This window comes from Vombatus ursinus, unplaced genomic scaffold (genome assembly GCF_900497805.2).
Source record: "Vombatus ursinus unplaced genomic scaffold, bare-nosed wombat genome assembly UNPS02014782.1, whole genome shotgun sequence".
Lineage (NCBI taxonomy): Eukaryota > Metazoa > Chordata > Mammalia > Diprotodontia > Vombatidae > Vombatus > Vombatus ursinus.
The window spans coordinates 6,457,491-6,476,910 of NW_020954560.1; the positions used below are offsets into that span (position 1 = coordinate 6,457,491).

At 35.0% G+C, this 19,420-nt stretch overlaps 1 protein-coding gene across 1 annotated transcript in view; it reads right to left on the reverse strand.

Moving 5' to 3' along the window:
- SYCP1 (synaptonemal complex protein 1) overlaps window positions 1-17,371 on the reverse strand; it is a 101,691-nt gene extending 84,320 nt beyond the window's left edge. The window contains exons 1-6 of the mRNA XM_027866735.1: window positions 17,264-17,371; window positions 15,150-15,234; window positions 14,960-15,003; window positions 12,626-12,790; window positions 11,615-11,682; window positions 10,471-10,544 (exon numbers count right to left, since the gene is read on the reverse strand). Coding sequence (XP_027722536.1) covers window positions 10,471-10,544; window positions 11,615-11,682; window positions 12,626-12,790; window positions 14,960-15,003; window positions 15,150-15,234; window positions 17,264-17,371 — 544 coding nt within the window. The remainder of the gene's footprint in view (window positions 1-10,470; window positions 10,545-11,614; window positions 11,683-12,625; window positions 12,791-14,959; window positions 15,004-15,149; window positions 15,235-17,263) is intronic.
- Between the last annotated feature and the right edge of the window lie 2,049 nt (window positions 17,372-19,420).

Consider the following 19,420-nt stretch of genomic DNA (forward strand, 5'->3'; position numbering starts at 1 on the left):
ATTTTGAAACAGAAAGCAATATTTCTAAAGATACTTTGACATCCTCTGACCCCCTTAGTTAAAATCATGTTTAAAAAGGCCCACTTGCTTTTATACCAGCAGTTATGTAATCACCAGAGTCAGTTTATAACCTTAGTTTGGACTCTACTTTCTCAAGATTTGCTGAGATCAGTGGTCCAGACTCTTTATATGGCATAGGTTAGGAGAGCAAGGCTAGCCACCTAACAATGAAGACTTTTCCCTGACAATGTGAGCCTGAAGGACACCCAGAACCAACCTCTCAATAGTGATTTTCATATGCATATAAGGTCACTATGAGAAGGACTAGAGAGTCTTTTTAATATGAGATGGATTTCTAGAAAAGGAGGCAGGTGGGAACAGAAGAGGAAATTTAAAGAATGTAAAAATAAATATCAATTTTTTTAAAAATTTAAAGAGTGGATATACCAAAAAATAAATAAATAAAAATTTAAAAAATTTTTTAAAGAGTAGACACATGATACACTCTTTGAAAAGGAGGTTTTTCCAGATACAATCATATAATCATGCATTCGTATGATGATTCAAGGTCTGCAAAGGTGCTTTGTATATATGTGCATTTTTGGGTATATGGGTGTTCAAGGAGGACTAGCACCTCTGGTGTTAAGGCTTGCTAATTCCTTTTCAGGGCTACTTATCCACCTTTGGTGTCCACTTGCCACCCAACTCTCACCTGTGATTTCTAACAAAAAGAGCTGTACAAAAGTAGAATATGTTTGCCTCAAGAAATAATGGGTTTCCCATAACTGGAGGCTGTCATGACCATCTGTTATTATATAGGTGTGTGTTGAGTTATATTCCTTTTTGAAGTCCCATAAAACACTTAGATTCTATAAAACCCAAAATGGATATGAGAAACAGAAGTTTTCCTCAAACAAAAAGGAAAAAGAGTGAAAGTCAATTGGTGACAGAGAATAGTTAAGGTGTAGTGAGAAAAACTATCAATCTACACCTAAATGTTCAAATTTCTTTTTCATTTTACTCTTTATTGCATCTTTAAGTTCATATTTTTCTTACAGTATTTAAATTAATACAGTCAATTGTTAAAGTCATATTTTAGTAGGAAAATATAAATGATGGGCTATTCCAGCTTCTTACCCACACAGCTGAGGAAAAGTCAGCCTAAGTATGCATCCTTTGTGGCAGCTTTTGTTGCTGTTCAGTCATTTCAATCACATCCAACATTTCATGATTCCAATGGGGTTTTCTTGGCAAAGATCCTGGAGTAGTTTTCCATTTCCTTCTCCAGCTCATTTTACAGATGAGAAACTGAGGCAAACAGAGTTAAGTGACTTGCCCAAGGTCACACAGCTAATAAGTGTCTGAGGCCAGATGTGAACTCAGGAAGATGAGTCTTCCTGACCCCAAGCCTGGTGATCTATCCACTGTGCTACCCAGTTGGCCTTCACAGCAGCTACTAGAACTGCAAATACAATACTTAAGGGGAAAAACTATCCTCTATAGAGAAAACATTGCATTTACAGGCTCATTTAGAGAAAGCTAATGTTTTACACACACACACACACACACACACACACACACACACATACATCTGCGATACTGGGTTTTATGGAAAGTGAAATATAGAGAAGGCAAGAAGAAAACAATAAAGAAAAATAGAAAAATGAGAGATGAACAATAGTAGAAGGTTAGAAGAGGGTCAACACTGGAGTTGGTGTATGGGGAAGGTTCAGAGTACACCTCGGAAGGAAGTCCTTTTATGTTAAGTAGGTTATGCTGTAAGGTAAGAGTTATAAGAAGGTTCTCAGTTCTATCTAGCCTACAGTGGCCAGAGCAGCTATGATTGCTACAAGTAAGTGAGTGCATGCAATGAGACTCAGAATACATCAGCAAAGAACCTATCTTTGACAACAATATGCTAGATTTCTTGTTCTGTACTATCTTTAGGAAGTCACTACATTATATGCCAATAAATGAAGAGTGGGAAATTGTATACCCAGTATAGAAGCACACAAGTTTCTATCTAATCTGACCTCATTGCTGATAATGGCTAAGGCAGAGGAACCAAAATTCACTGAGGGGAAACTCCAGGATGTCAAAATTCCATTAGACTTGTGCCTGTTTTATGTCAAAAAGTTCAATTGAGAGAGAGAGAGAGAGAGAAGGAGAACAACAACAACTAAAACAACAGGGAGGAGGCATGATGGTGACTCTCTTGGCAGAAGCAAATCCTATTCTTGCTGGCCACAGAGAATATGGTTAATATGACAGAGAGCTAGACCAATCTGACACTATGGAACACATTCTGCTGAAAAAGTGATACCAGTTTGCTAGACCATACTTACTACATTTGGGCTTCCATGGCTGTGGATGAATAGAATCTGGCAGCCCAATGCCAGACATGAAGTGAATCCTAGCATCCAAATGGCTACAGAAGATTTTTATTTGATTTGATTTTGCTGTAGTACAGGGCTTCTTAAATTTTTTCCACTCGTGATCCCTTTTCACCAGAGAAATTTTTACCCAACCCCGGGTATATAAGTATGTAAAATAGGTATACAAATCAAACATTTACTGATAAGTCATAAAGAAATTTATTTTAAAATAAATCTTTGGTATATATATAATTTTACCATTTATTAAAGATGAAAGCAAATTTGCATGCTAATGAGATGGATGTGCTCATTTATTTTTATATAAAGAATTAAATCTTGGTAGAATATTTGATATTGCAAGATGTAGAGTATTTTCAACATTTTTCAGAGCTGACTGATATTTTGATTTTATAATCGTCAATGCTGAGAAAGCCATTGCGTGTAAATATGTAGTACAAAATGGCAGAAGTATGTTTAGGGCCATTTTAGAAATTGTTGGAAACTCTGTCCTCACCCCAAGCCAAAACACATTTAATGATTTTTTTAGAAAACTCAAGTTAAATTCTTCTTGAACTTTTAATGGCAGATGACTGACATTTTTTATTTCAATTGAGTATGGTTAATGAACACAACTTAGTTTTTTAGAATCAAAATTTAAAGGGAAGTATTTCTGAAACTGTGTCTCCAGACATTTCATATGATCAATTATAACTCTTACAATTAAATCTTTTGGAAGGTTATTTTCAATTATAAAATCATCTGTAGCTGTAAACATTTCTAAAGAACCATTTTCCACCCTATTCTTCCATATGTTAACTTTTTTAGTAAAACATTCAATTTTATCTTTTAACATAAATATGTTATAACTTTTTCCTTGAAGCAACATGTTTAAACTATTGAGTTTTTCAAAAATATACGACAAATAACACAGTTTGGAAAGTCATAAGTCATTCTGAAAAAAATCAAGAAAATTGGATTTCTGCTCAGTCAAAAATACAACTTCATCTTTCAATTTCAATAATGTGTTTAAACTTCACCCTCTTGACAGCCATCTTACCTCTGCATGTAGTAATAAGCTTTTGTAATCGGAATCTATGTCTTTCCAAAGGTTTGAAAACAAATGACTGTTAAGGGCAAGGCTTTTAATGAACATAATGATTTTGATAGTATCATGAAGCACAACATCTAACTCTGGTGGTATTTCTTTTGGCTATGAGTGCCTCCCAATGGATCATGCAGTGAGTAAAAGTGCTATGTTCATTGCCACCAGCTTTAACTTTTGCTACAAATCCAATATTCTTGCCCAGCATTGCTCCAGTACCATCTGTACAGGCTCCCAACACAATTTTTCCACTATAAATCTTCATTTGTGAAAAATTAATTGACTTTTAGATATATATCTTGCCCTCTTGTGTACCCTTCTGAAAAGTGACAAAACAATAATTCCTCATGTATGTTGCCTTCATAAACATATCTTACATAAAGTAACAACTGTGCCATATAAGAAATATCAGTTGTTTCATCTAACTGAACTGCAAACTTTGGGCTCCCCATAAGCCTGGTAATAAACTGCTGGAATTGGTCATTACAAACTTCAGATTCTTTTGGAAACAGCATCATTCGATAAAGGAATTTTATGAATTTCATTCCCATACTTTCCCCATGAACTATTTCTGACATTTTAAAAGCAGCAGGTAACACAAGATCTCCTATCACGTAGGGTTTTTTAGTTTTTGCAATTAAATAAGAAGTTTCAGAAGATGAAAATAAATACTTTTCATCAACGGTAACAAATTTCTCAAAACATTGTTTTTCTTTATTTGAAGATTTTAAAAATCATTCAAAATATTCCTTTGGTTTATTGAAGTATGCTGCATATTTGGTATTAAGATATCATTGTAGTTTGGCTGATTTCATGCTCTCCACAGCCAAAACTTCATTACAAATTAAGCAAAGAGGTTTTTCCACATCATCATCATTATTAGAAGTAAATCCATATTGTAAAATATGATTTGACATATTTTCTTTATCTTGTCAACTTAGGTGTACTACAGAAGATTGCCACATTGTCATCAGTATTTTTAACTCTTCTGTCTATATTTAGCCACTTATCCATAACTGAAAAATATTTTTGTCCTAAAATATAAACAAATATTGCTAATAATTTCTCAAATAAATACTAGCTTTAATGTATGAAATTACATTTGTTTGTGCTTAATTTTTAAAATTGATGTTCACACTCAAATACATATACAGTGGTGATGGTGGAGAAATATTATTAAAGGGTTTTTGTCTTTACTTGCTGCAATTAAACTTACGTTTCTATAAAAGAAGGAGATAACAGCAGTTTTTAAAATCAAACACTGTAACACAATACAAAGATATACTAATTTGATACATGTTGAGGAAAGATGGTAGGAAAATATTAAAACTCTTTATTTTCCATAATTAAACTATTATGTTTCTGTCAGAGCAGAAAACTTTGTATGTACAGTAAAAAAAAAAAAAACCTGTAATTCTTCATATACAACATTCTCGTACCTGAGGCAAGGTGTTTCTGGCAGCATTTGTTGGCATTGCATGGCGTGACGGCATGCTCAGTGTAAAGTGCGCATGTTGTGTGTTCAAAACCAAGGCTACAGTAAAGTAGTGCAATGCAACACTTGCAAGCACTGCCAGAAACACTTTGGATTCATTACATGTTTGATTTTGAATTCATTTTTGGTCTTTGCACATTCAGAAACTTTTTACTGTTGCCAAATTTTTCGCTACCCCCACATTCAGTTACATGACCCGATATGGGGTTGTGAGCCACAGTTTAAGAAGCATTGCCTTCATGCTGCACTAGAAACTAAGTTCTACTATCAGCTGCATGAGTTCCCCTAAGAGACAGTTACCATTAGAGGCTGTTTCCATTTTGTATAGGGGAAAGAAGGAATGAGAACAATTATGTTGCCTGTTTATTTTCCTGTGTGAGTTACTTTGTTAGTCTATCTCAATCAAATATGCTCTATTCATCCTGGGGGGGTGGAGCCAAGATGGCAGAGTAAAAGCAATGACTTGCTTGAGCTCTCCCCCAAACTCCAACAAATACCTATAAAAAATGGCCCTAAACAAATTCTAAAGCAGCAGAACCCACAAAAAGACAGAGTGAAACAAATTTCCAGCCAAAGACAGCTTGAATGGTTGATCAGAAAGGCATATCGCGCCGGGCAGAGAGAGTGGGCACGCAGACTGCAGCGAACCTGGAGCAGGCCTCAGAGGACTGAATCATGGGCAGCTGTGGCGGTTTCCAGACCTCTCAACCCACGAACACCAAAGACAACTTGGAAGGTCAGTGGGAAAAGTCTGTGACTACAGCAAGAGAGAAGCTAGGTCTCAGCCGCAAGTCCCTAGCGCCTGCCGTGGCTGCCTCCTAAGCTTCCAGCCCACAGACTAAGAGGGAATCAAGTAGCTGATCAGAGGGGGATTGCAGGGATCTCTTTGCCTGTACTGAGGCAGGAATCTCTTGCTTTGCTTGTGCTCGGATCTGGGTCACAGTTCCAGGTGGCGGCGGTCTTGGGGCGAGGAGGAGCACTGGCGTGGTGGAGCTTGTAGAGGCTGTGGAGAAGAAACCCTCCTCACAGTTCCAAGACAGAAAAGAATGCTCATAGACCACAGCACAGGCCAGGAAAGGAGTAAACACCTCGCCCTTAAACATAGCAACTTGGAAGAACTGAAAATTTACAGGTCCCTAGAAGTATCTCTGAAAACAGCTGCCCAAAACCCCTGAAGCTTGGGACAGTACATTCTCCTCATTGGAAACAGACTCCTACCTTAACAAAGAGTTTACAACTCAAGTAATTGGCCGAGATCATGAGAAAGCAGCACATAAAGAGTCAGACTATATTATCTTACTTTGGTGACAAAGAAGATCAAAACATACAACCAGAAGAAGACAATGAAGTCAAATCTCTTACATCCAAAGCCTCCAAGAAAAATATGAATTGGTCCCAGGCCATGGAAGAGCTCAAAAAGGATTTTGAGAAGCAAGTAAGAAAAGTAGAGGAAAAACTGAGAGTGATGCTAAAGGAGACCCAAAACAATACTGAAGAAAATAACACCTTAAAAAATAGCCTAACCCAAATGGCAAAAGAGGTCCAAAAAGCCAATGAGGAGAAGAATGCCCTGAAAAGCAAAACTGGCCAAATGGAAAAGGAAGTCCAAAAGTTTACTGAAGAAAATACTTCCTTAAAAATTAGAATGGAGAAATTGGAAGCTAGTAACAATTTGAGAAATCAAGGCACTGTAACACTAAATCAAAAATAATGAAAAAATAGAAGAAAATGTGAAATATCTCATTGGAAAAACAACTGACCTGGAAAATAGATCCAGAAGAGAGAACTTAAAAATTATTGGACTATCTGAAAGCCATGATCAAAAAAAGAGCCTAGACATCATCTTTCAAGAAATTATCAAGGAAAACTGCCCTGATATTTTAGAATCAGAGGGCAAAATAGAAATTGAAAGAATCCACCAATCACCTCCTGAAAGAGATCCCCAAAGGAAAACTCCAAGGAACATTGTAGCCAAATTCCAGAATCCCCAGGTCAAAGAGAAAATATTGCAAGCAGCCAGAAGGAAACAATTCAAGTATTGTGGAAACACGATCAGGATAACACAAGATTTAGCAGCTTCTACATTAAGGGTCCGGAAGGCATGGAGTATGATATTCTGGAGGGCAAAGGAGATAGGAATACAACCCAGAATCACCTACCCAGCAAAACTGAGTATAATCCTTCAGGGGAAAAAATGGTCATGCAATGAAATAGGGGACTTTCAAGCATTCTTGTGGAAAAGACCATAGCTGAACAGAAAATTTGACCTTCAAATACAAGACCTAAGTGAAACATGGAAGAGGTAAACAGGAAAGAGAAATCATAAGAGACTTATTAAGGTTGAACTGTTTACATTCTTGCAGGGAAAGATGATATTTGTAACTCATGTGTCCTTTGTCAGTATTAGGGTAGTGGGAGGAAAAAAATATATATGTATGTGTAGATAGATAGATAGAGGGCACAGGGTGAGCTGAAGATAAAGGGGTGATATCTGGAATATAAAATTAAGGGGTGAAAGAGGATTATACTGGGAGAAGGAGAAAGGGAAAAGTAGAATGAGGTAAAATATCTCACATGAAACAGACAAGAAAAAGGCTTTTACAGTGGAGGGGAAATTGGGGAAGGTGAGAGGGAATGAGTGAATCTTATTCTTATAGGATTTGACTTAAGAAAGGAATAACATGCACAATGGAGTATGGAAATCAATCTTACCCTACAGGAAAATAAGGGGGGAAGGGGACAAGAGAGCAGGGGATTGATAGAGGGGAGGGCAGATTGGGGGAGGGGATAATCAAAAGCAAACACTTCTGAGGAGGAACAGGGTCAAAAGAGAGAATAGAATAAATGGATAGGATAGGATGAAGGGAAATATACTTAGTTTCTCACAACAGGACTACTATGGAAGTGTTTTGCATGACTACACATCTATAACCTGTATCGAGATGCTTGCCTTTTCAATAAGGGTGGGTGGGGAGGGAGGAAGGGAGAAAATTTGTAACCCCCCAAAAAAAACAAAATAAAAAATAAATAAAAAACATCCTGCTATTCAACTTATAGTTTCTACATCATCAATAAATAGAGAGGTTGCCTTAAATAGAAGCTTAAACCGGATTTTCCTTGCTAACAGCATACAAAATATTCAATACTAAACCTGCTATCTGTAGCATTTTCTCCACTTCCAACAAGGAGGTTGGGTGATTAGATTCACTCCCACCAGTGGTGCCACTGTCACTCCTCCTACTCCCAGTGCTCTCTTTTTCTGTAACAAAGCTTGTGCCTACTAACATAATCCCTGTATAAGTCCAACAGGAATTTCGATGATCTGGAGCTTTCCACAATTAATATTAGTTCTCTTACACATTTAAACAGTTATAGAAAAATTCATTTCAAATAGTTTTATGCAAAAAGCTTATTATAAAATAAGACATTCATATGTAAAAGGAGGGAAAATGGGGTGGGAAGGGGAAGATAAAAGAACCATAGCTTGACTCCTCCACATATATATTAGCAATTCAAGTACCATTGCATGGAGTTTATTTCCTCTCTACCTTTATGCTTTCCTTGACAAGGCAATGCTGCCTAATAGACGAAAGAAATTTTCCTCACATCATCAAAGGAAAAAAGTCAGCATTAATACTCTTATGTTGAAACTACCACTCTTACACTCTTACTTTTATGCCATCAAGTAATGCATAATCAAAGATAGATTCAAGACCACTGTTTGTACTCTCAAATTTTCATTATGTGTTTTAAACTACACTAAAAATTCATAGTAAATATTGAATGTTCAGTATATTTAAAAGAGTAACTGAAAAATATCTTAAATGAGATTTACAAATACTTCAAACAGTTTGGTCTTACAATCTGACAGAAAAAATCAAGCATAAGAATAGTGCATATTGTGTGGACTATGATAAACAGTTGGATGAACAACTCATTGAGCCTGTTCATCAGTATTTTTATCTTGGATGCTGCACATAGACAATAATCTGAAGCCAGAATTGAATAGGAAAAAAAGAATAGGATGAATTATATTTGACAAATTGTGTGATGCTTTTACATATTCTAAATTTCCCTCAAAACAAAAAGCCCCTCTTTTAATACTAACACTCTTACAGTATGCTATATAGTTGCTAATCATAGAATGTCACAATCACCAAATAGTAGAAATTGAGGGCAACAGAGAGACGCCTAAGTTGACTTAAGTAAGCTATAGTCTATAGCAATAATGAATTGCATAAGAGAAGCAATATGTACAGTATCATCAAGCAGGCATATGAAGGAAAAGAAAGGTAGGTCACTCACAAAGTGAAAGAGATAGCAGATGGACAACCCATTTGCTGCACTGTTATCCACAAAATGTTAAAAGACATAGAGAAAGGCCCTAGTATGTTGGGTGTAGTTAAAGATTTATGAGAAGACATTGTCAAGAGTGGCACAGGATAAGAAGACACGGATGGCTTGCAGTCTGAACTATGGGAGGATGTGTCCATATTGAGGACATCACAAATCCATTGGTGTGCTAAAAATTCACATACAAAAGTTTTCTAACCATAAATCTCATACCACAGTATTCCTCACTATATATTCTCCCACAATCTCAATAGAATGTTTAAAAACTTAAAAGCTTGTAGTAGAAAACTACATGATTCTCACACTGCTTAGAATGGAAGTAAACACAGTATTTAACTAAATACTATATAGGAGGTAGCATAACAATGTATATGTAAATCTCTTTACCATCTGTCTGACTTTAGGCAAGTCACTTTGTCTGGACCTCAGTCTCCCTATTTGTAAAATGAACGAGTTAAGACTAGGTATCCTTTCCACCTCTAAATCCCACGATCCTACTTGTATATAACCATGGGGTTGGCCAGAGGTATGCTGATAAATGTCTAACAAATGGTTTTCTGAAGAAATAAAAAATTAGGTAGAACAGACTTTTAAGTTTAATCTACATTACTACATTTTCTCCTTTATTTTCTTAAATCTAAACAATCAACAAAACAATAAAGTCCCGATTTGTAACATTTGCCTATTTCTGTGGTATAAATGCTTACACTGAAATTTTAACAATTTGCTTGAACTAGTACTAGCTGGTTCCAACATACTCCTGGCTGGTCATCTCTCTCTCACACATGCAATTTGCCTCTGTTACTGTCATATTAAAATCATATGCCTCTACTAGTACATTTTTTACACACATTGCATGGTATTTCATTCTCAGTTTGACTTCCCAGTTGTTTAAGACAGCACAGGTTATTTTGAAAGCTAGGTTTCTATTTTGATAAAAACAACTATAAACACCATGTAAACAATTTTTGAAAAAAAATTCTACGGTGTAAAATGGAACATGATTATTTTTTACATAATGAAATGATCAGAGGAACATATAATTTGTTCAAATCATACTGTTATCTAAAAGGAAAAAAACTGCTTCCTAGAAAAAATGAAACCATATGTTGACAAAGGTCAACTAAAACAAGAAAGATACTTACATTTCTTTGACTTTTCTGCTGACCTGGCGCAGGTTTCTTTGAGTAGATTACACAAATGTCTTGTGGCATTGTTCCTAAAAAAAAAAATCCTTTCCCAACATGCGCTCTGGCTAAAAATTTCAATTTCAATAAGAATTTGCTTTTATAGATAAATTTTTATGAAAAATTCTAAACATGTGAAATGTTTGAAGCATACCATATCTGTCATAGATAGAAGCACAAGATAGAGGAGGTAGGTCTATATCTACCTATGAAAAAAGATGACTTTATAACTTACTCCCACATGTGTTTTCATGTTTACCAAGCCACAAGATCTCATTTGGCAGCAGAGCCCAATGTGGGGTCAACCATATCAATGGATCAAAAAGTATTTATTAAATGCTAATATGTGTTCAGTGCTGTGGATATTACAAAAGATTAAAACCTTGTTCCTATCTCAAAGTATTTACAATCAAATTGGAAAAAGAAGACAAATACAAGAAATAATAGCTCAAAACACAAAATCATACATCATTAAATGCTAAATATTGCACAGACTACAAATATTTTAGGAGTTCAAAGGAAAGAGGAACTAGAATAGTCTGGGGAAAACTTCATAGAAGAAAGAAAATTTAAGTTAGGTTTTGAAGGGCAGAGAAATTTTAATTGAACATGGTGAGAAACCATATTTTTAACAATTTAAGTTACTATAGGTTTCTGATCAGAGATTTACATCAAAAAGTAGTATTTAAGGAAAATTAGTTTGACAAGATGAATTAGAAGTGAGAGAGACTAGAATCAAAGAGGATATCTAAGGAGATTGTTTTAATAATCCATGCAGAGAAAATTAAACACATTTCAAAGAAATAATAAGATTTGATAACTGATTATAATGGGGGACAAAGGAACAGGTTAAGTCAACAAGAGTGATTCTATTGACAGAAACAGGAAAGTTGGAAGAAGAGCTGGTTTACAGTTTCACTGAGCACTAGCTCCTGATCTAACGTTTTTCTGTGTCATGTTCATAATAAATGCAGACAAGTGTTATGGTCAAGGAGGCGCCTAAGTACAGCAGATGCTAAAGAGTTGAAAAAGGAAGATTTTCCTTTCTCCATAGTACTCAATAGCATAATATTTATATGTTAATATTGAAGTTATTACTTACTCTTTTAGTAGTTCTTTATTTTCTTGAATTCCATCTTCTAATTTCAAACTTACTTTCTCATTTTCAAACTAATTTACAAAAAAATTAAATAATTCTCTCACATTTTGTTTATTTAAATATACTTAAAGACAATCACCAGATAGCATTTTATATGTTTTATACATAATAAGATGCTCAACAATAAACCTTTCCCTCAATAACACAGATTTCGCTTTTTGGCATGCTCTATGGACCTCATCCAGCAATTTCCTTTATTTTCTTTTTTTTTAGACAACTGGGGTTAAGTGACTTGCCCAAGGTCATACAGTCAGTAAGTGTCAAGTGTTTGGTCTGAGGCCATATTTGAACTCAGGTCCTCTTCACCTCCAGGCCGGTGCTCTATTCACTGCACCACCTAGCTGTCCCCAATAAATAAGCTCTTCTGAATCATTTACACACACTGCATACTGAAATAAGTATTCCCTCCACTTCAATATTTTAATTCCTCTTTATTTTTTCTAAACCTCCAGGAGAGAATTAGTCTTTTAATCTGAGTTGTATTTCTGAAATTTTTCTTTTGTCTTTACAAGAATAAATATTTTGAGATCATTTATAAAGATATAGTTAAATAGTTTCATATTTGAAGGTTCAGCTCTGTGTCATATCACCGTCTTATGTTGTCAATAATTACTTTATATTACTAAAAAAGAATTCCTGACTTCTTAAAATAGTCCTCTAAAATGTTTAATCATCTGTTCAAAATAATCTGTATTTTGTCACCTGTGCTTTATTCATAATAATAAAGGTAGATTAACAACCAAATACATGAAAGCTCAAAATTGCATTTTCTTCAAAATTCATTCCATGGGACAAATTTACAAATGAAAAAGAGTTTTAATAATACTGAGCAATTTTAAACTGAAATCCACTTTGATGTCAACTGAGTTATATTAAGATTTTAGCACACTAATTCTTATTTTTCCAAGTAGTTTCTGCTTATAAAATTACATGTGCAAAAGTTTACCAATGTACCTGCAACTCCTGAATAGCTTTTCGCTGTGCTTCAATAATCTTTCTATTTTCCTGTAACTTTTTCTCCTTTTGGTTCAGTTCAAATTCTACATTCACCTTCCATTTCTTAATCTTTTCAGCCTCCTTATACAGTTTTGAATAAAGTGTGCTGATTGGCTCTGAAGTCTATTGAAAAAGTTATTGAAAAGTTCCATAAATTAGGTATCATCTGCTGAATATTTTTAAAACAAAAATATTAATGGCTCCTAAAAATAATTAATTATTTAATTTTGGTACAAACCTATGGTTCCATCAGTGGAGGGAATTTCCAGTGTGGAAACTCTTTCCACTAATATAAATGATAGTTCATCTGAGTCAGCCTGATGGTGTAATTAAATGTAGCATTGAACTTGGAGCCAAGAAAACCAAAATTTGAGTCCTGCCTCAGATATTTAAGATTTGTGTGACCCTAAGCAAATCATTTAACCTCTTTCAGATTCAGTTATCCCTTCCGTAAAATAAGAATAATAATACAGCACCTATCTCACAGGCTTGTGAGCATCAAGTAAGATCAAGTAAGCACTTGGCAAACTATAAAAAGCACTGTATCAATATTGTTGCTGTTTAGTTGTTTCAGTTGTGTCTGACTCTTTGTGACCCCTTTATGGGTTTTTTGGTAAAAATATTGGAGAGGTTTGCCATTTCCTTCTCTAACACATTTTATAGATGAGGAAACTGAGACAAACAGGGTTAAGGGACTTGCCCAGGGTCACACAGCTAGTGTTTGAGATCAAATTTGAACTTGTCTTCCTGACACCATGCCCAGCACTCCATCTACTGCACCACCCACCTGCAATATTAATATTATCTATCAATATTAACTATAATTATTTTCTGTCATATAATAATAAAAAGTTGCCTGGGGTCCTGAGAGATTAAGCAACTTGCCCATGGCATCATTATGCCACATGGTCTCTTCATTACTTGATATTGGAGACAAATTATCTCATCTAACTTATTCTCAGTCATTCTGAGAAGCCATATTAACTCTGTCAAGCTACTATGGTTTTAATTTATTGTTTATATAACTTATTAGTTTATAAAATTAACTTCTGAGCATTTAAGTTTAACTGTATCTACTAATAACTTTTTCCACTGTGCTTCAACAATCTTTAGTACAGTTATATCACTTAACCTGCATTGTACCTTGCTGGACTGAATGAATTAATATAGGCAGCTCCAAAAGCTACTTAACTCAGAACCTTAAGCCCTGAGGAAATTTGGTTAATCAAAATGCTTAAAGTAAATTAGACACTAAACAGAATAAATAATCTTATGCAAAAACTTTTAAAATATGTTAACAGGAAAAACTGGAAGTTGGAGGAAGGAAAATGGGATGGGACTATTTAAAGCAAATTATAGTATAGAGCAACCAGCAGTGACTGTAAGTTCTTAGCTTCATCAAGATTAGAGTTATATTTGGATTTTTTCACTTTTTTACAGTCTCTTCTTTCCAAAAGTCTATGGTATATGGATGAATCCAAAAAAGGCATGCACTACCTGCTCCTTTTAACTCTGTATATCATATTATAAAGTATCATTACTTAAGTTTATTCTGTAACTACTATACCATAAACCATTACTTCTTATCAAGTCATTGGTCTCCAAAATTTAATAATCATTAATAAAACTCTTACTTTGTTCTAAAATCAGATATACTCCAAAAGAACTTTGTTTAAATGACCCACAAGAATAGGCTAATACAATAATCACACACAAACCAATAAACTTTCTTTGAAAACATTCAGAAGCTTGATTCTTATTCCTTTCCACATCCTCCATTCATCTATGCTCTTCTATCCTTAGTGACCGAACTAGATAAAAACAAAACTGTCTCTAAACAGTCACTAAACAAGAATTAGATTCATTTGTACCAAGGAAAAAGAAAGAAAACTAAGACATTTAAACAATCCTAGGAGACAGAAAATCATTTTTTGAAACATTTTATATTAAAACATTAAGGAAATCAATTGTAAATACCATTAATGCTATTATGAGAAGATATTAAAAATAATAAATAACTTTAATTTAGCATAGGAACTCCTGACCTCAAACTGAGGGTTCTTCAGTTCTTCCAAGAAGTTAGAATGCTCAGTACCAACCTGAAAAGTGAATAAATGTCTTCTGTAAGAAGATAAAAGTTGCTAATAGGTGTCAAATAGTAACAATACTAGCTTAAATGTAACCCAGCATCTCAGGAGTTGATTTTCTTATTTGCAAATAAGCAATTCAACAATGATAATAGTGTAGTACAGTCTCTGTGTTATATGGAAATTGACAATATATGTAACTGACCTTTTCAATCATGGGCAAAAAATTAACTTTCTGCAGAACTGGATCTGAAAGATAAAATATTATTGGTATTTAAAGACCTAAATTTCATATCTATGTTGCACTTAATAACATGAATAGCTATCAGAGTAAGAGAGGCTCAATATGTTTGTCTTATTTTTCTAACACTTAAAATTAGCTATATTTTTCCCACCTGAATCAATGTTTTCACTACGTTTAGATGGGTTAGTTATTCCAAAAGGCAAACCAAAATCATCTTCAACACTCTTGTTAAAATCCTAAAAAATAAGCAAAACACTGTTAAGTGAAAAAAAAACAACAAAAAAAACTCTTAAGTGCACAACAAAGCCTTAATACCTACATATTATATATTTATATGTATACTTATATAATTATATACTTATGCAATATATAATATATGTAATATATTATATATTGTATAATATATATTATGTAATATATGTTGTATATATGTAATATATATTAAGTATATATTCTATTTTTATACTATATATAAACCAATGCTTCAGGGATATGTTTATCAATGTAGGGTACTCCATTTAAAGATACAGATTACAACTCATGTCTTCACTAGTTTCTATAGCCAAAAATACTTATAACCTAGAGGCCAATCTTCTGGCAATGAACCTTTTTTAACTTTGCTATCAAAATGTAAACTCCATGAAGGGGTTGTTTTATTTTTGTCTTTGGATCTCCAACACATACCACAGTCAGGTTTGCCGAACTGGATTGGCTTACTTAGTTCTCTGATAAGACACAAATGCCATCACTGGGTTTGTACTTGAAGTATTTCCAGCTTGGTATGACCTCCCAGAATTTGTGGTCCACTGAAATAACTTTAGGAAATACAGTGTCACCTCTACTCTTCAATGAGACATACAGTATTAGTGAAGATCATAAAATATATTTGACAAAAAGAATAAACATTTACATACTTTCATTATAAATCTAATCTTATTGACTTTAATATTTCAAGTTGACTATGATTTCATTGGTATGGGTATACTGTCCACTGATGAAGATCATAACTTTCTCTATAATTTGATGGATGTTCTTCAGTAGTTTCTGTGGCTGAAAAAAACTCATTCTGGTGATGACAACCTGGTGATAAGCCTCTCTAAATTTAGCTATGCTGGTCACAATATCCCTACTGTCCATATCTGGAACTATATACTTATGAGTATGAATATGGGAAGGGATTAAACCTATAATTTTATTTATATAAGGAAATCCCAGAGGAAAACTTCTCCCAACGTAGATGTACAACTGCTCTGTAACTTATGGTCCCAGAGATGCGCTCAGAGTACTAAAAGTTTAAGTGACTTGCCCAGAGTTACAGAACTAGTATGCATTAGAAATAAAATTTTATCCCAGGTGTTCCTGATGCTGAGATAGATCTGTGCCAAGCTGCCTATCAACCTTAGAATGGAGAATAGAATTTTTACACATTTAAAATCCAGTAAGTACATAGATTTTTTTCTTGTTTCTTTTTTTCTTTTTTTTTTCCAGAACAGTGGGGTGGTACAGTGGGCCTGGAATCTCAAATCTGGCCTCTGACACTTACTAGTTGTGTGACCCTGGGCAAGTCACTTAACCCATTTTGCCTCAACTTTCTCATCTGTAAAATGAGCTGAAGAAGGAAATGGCAAACCTCTCCAGTATTTTTGCCAAGAAAACCCCAAATTGGGTCACAAAGAGTTGGACATTACTTAAAAAATAATTCAATACCAACAAAGCATACAGATGCTACATACAAAGACTGTAAAGGCTATCATTCAAGAAATGTGTGATCTAGAAACGCATGTAGGCAGTTATGGACCAACAACAGAAGACAACCCAAGCTTCTACATTGAGTAGAGAGGATTTATGGAAGAGATACAGTTCAGTTGAAGTAGTGAATCGATTTCTTATAATGTATTTAACCTGGTATATCAATAGTGATAAGAGTTCCAGGGCTTCATAAGGGGCAATATTTTATTTGATTCATTCAGAAGTGAAATATATTGTAGTAGCAAATAGAATTTACTAGTCTAAAATATACATTTATTAAATGTCCAGTACATATACAGGGTTTTATATATAAATAGGTGCTAAGAACATTGGGGGAAATGAATATTGGATACACAAAATGTTTTGCTCATACCAGGATATAGCATTCAAAGCCTTCCATTCTTAAGGGGGAAAAAAATTTTTTTAGGTAAATATCACTATTGAGAACAACACATACTAGATGTCATTATTCTATGGGTAGGAATATAAAATCCATAGTATTACATTCATATTTACCTTGAAAAAATTAGTGTCTCCTCCTATACTCTGAGGTTTAACTGCTGACACTTGACTGCTACTTAGTCTTGGCGGTACAAACAATTTAAATGGCTTTTCCTTTTCCATTTCCTTCCAATCAGAAAACATCAGTTACAATGAAAATGTTGTACTTTGTTTCTGACAATACACAATTTACTCTTCATACGAAAGTGAGGAATGTTTGTGGAATGAATTGCCTCTTAAATTCCTAGGAAAAGAACCAGGAGTACAGTAGGAATGCTCCAGTGCTTGCTTGGTAAAGTAACAGAGTTGACTATTTACCTAACACTAAATTGGCAACTATCTAGCAAATGAAAATATACCAAAAATCACTGGATCCTAGCCCTTGAAACAGATAATTTTCTCTTATAGTTTTTGAAATATATCCAAATTTACAAAATGTTTACTGGTTTGTTGTTTTAAGTGAAAATATGATCACATGGCATGAAATTCTTACAAATTCAAACATGCGCCTCCCCCTCCTTCCCTGCAAATTTCAGAGATACAGATAATGATAAACAACAGTTGTACTTCCAAACAAATTTATTAGAGGTATAGAAGAAAAACTTTGACTTAGCTTTAATTGAGTGGAATTAAGCTCGAGGAAAAATAATTGTAAAATAGACATTCTACCAAAAATCAGCTCCCCTGACATTTTCAAAGTAGCTTTCACAGTCTTCAGCTAATCATTGCCTAAGTCTAAAATCATAATCCCAAAGAGCTGTGGTCAAATTTTTAAGCATCAAGGTTTTGTTCCTGAAGTATCTGATGTGCCCTGGAGCACTTAGCACAGTGCCTGGCACACAGTAGGCGCTTAATAAATGTTTATTGATTGAAGCCCTGGGTGAAGAGCAATTAAGAGCCAGGACTTGACCAAATTCGGAGGCAAGTCGTTAACGAAGGCCTGGGGATACGGAAATCTGAGGACCCCGATTAAAATCTCAGCCATGATTTAAATCCAAGCCATACCACTTGCTAACTGTGGGATCACGGCGCTGGGCCTCAGTTTCCTCATTTGTAAAATAGTAGGGGTTGGTGAGTGCGGTTTAGGCCTAAGATCCTTTCCCTTTCTTAATCTATTCTTCTATTAAAATCTCCGCACCCAACTCCCTATTATGCCCCTGAGAAAAAAGAAAAAGGCGAGGGGGGGGGGGGGGGAAGGGGCCGGCGAGGATCAACCCGTACCACGAGAGGGGTCTGAAGACTTATCGTGGATTTGGTGCCCACTGGTGAGCCCGTCTTCCCGTGAGCAATCAGGGGTCAGAAAAAGAACAAAAGGCCGCCGCCGCCTCAACAGCGCTTCAGAAAAGGCGGGAGCGCTTCGAGCCAGGGCGACCGTTACACGTTCCCAACTGCCACCGAGTGCGGAGGAGGGGCGGGGAGGTCGATAAAACTGACGCAGGGAAGCCACGTGTCGCGAGATCTGCGGGGGGGGGGGGGGGGGAATTGCTCAGGCCTTGAAGGTCACGTGCTAACTCAGACTGTGCTGGTTGGTTCCTTCCTCACATTCCCCCAGGCCTGAGCTATACACTTTGTTCAATGATAATAATAGCACTTATATAGCGTTTTATGGTTTGAGAGGCGAGCTGCACGTGTCACATAAAAAAATTTTATGTCTATGAGAAATGCAACTTTGCATTACATTGTTGTTTTCATATCAGCTCTTTATCGAAGTTTCACCAGATGTTATTCCTGGGAATGATGATTATTTTCCCACTAATTTTCAGTGTTCGATCTTTATTTATACCCAGTCTTGGAAAGTATTACTACCACAGTAGAACTCACTGGTTCCCAAGGCCACAGGCCTCCCAATTTTCTCAAAATTTAACTTAACACATTTGTAAAAATATTTTGTGCTTTGAGAACAATATTACTTTTGCAAAAGATGTAAAGAGCATACAAAAATATTAGCTGTAAGGATTAAAAATAGAATTTGGCTACATTTTCCCACTACATATTAAAATAAAGTTTCAATATTTTTATGTCACTCACAAACTCTCAAAATTGGATTTGTAATAGATCGCTTCCTTTACTGAAAAGAATTGGTGTTAGTGTACATAATATGGTACAATAAAAAAAGTCAAAATACAGTACAAAAATGTGACCAAAATCTAGCATATTTTGCCACTTTATCAA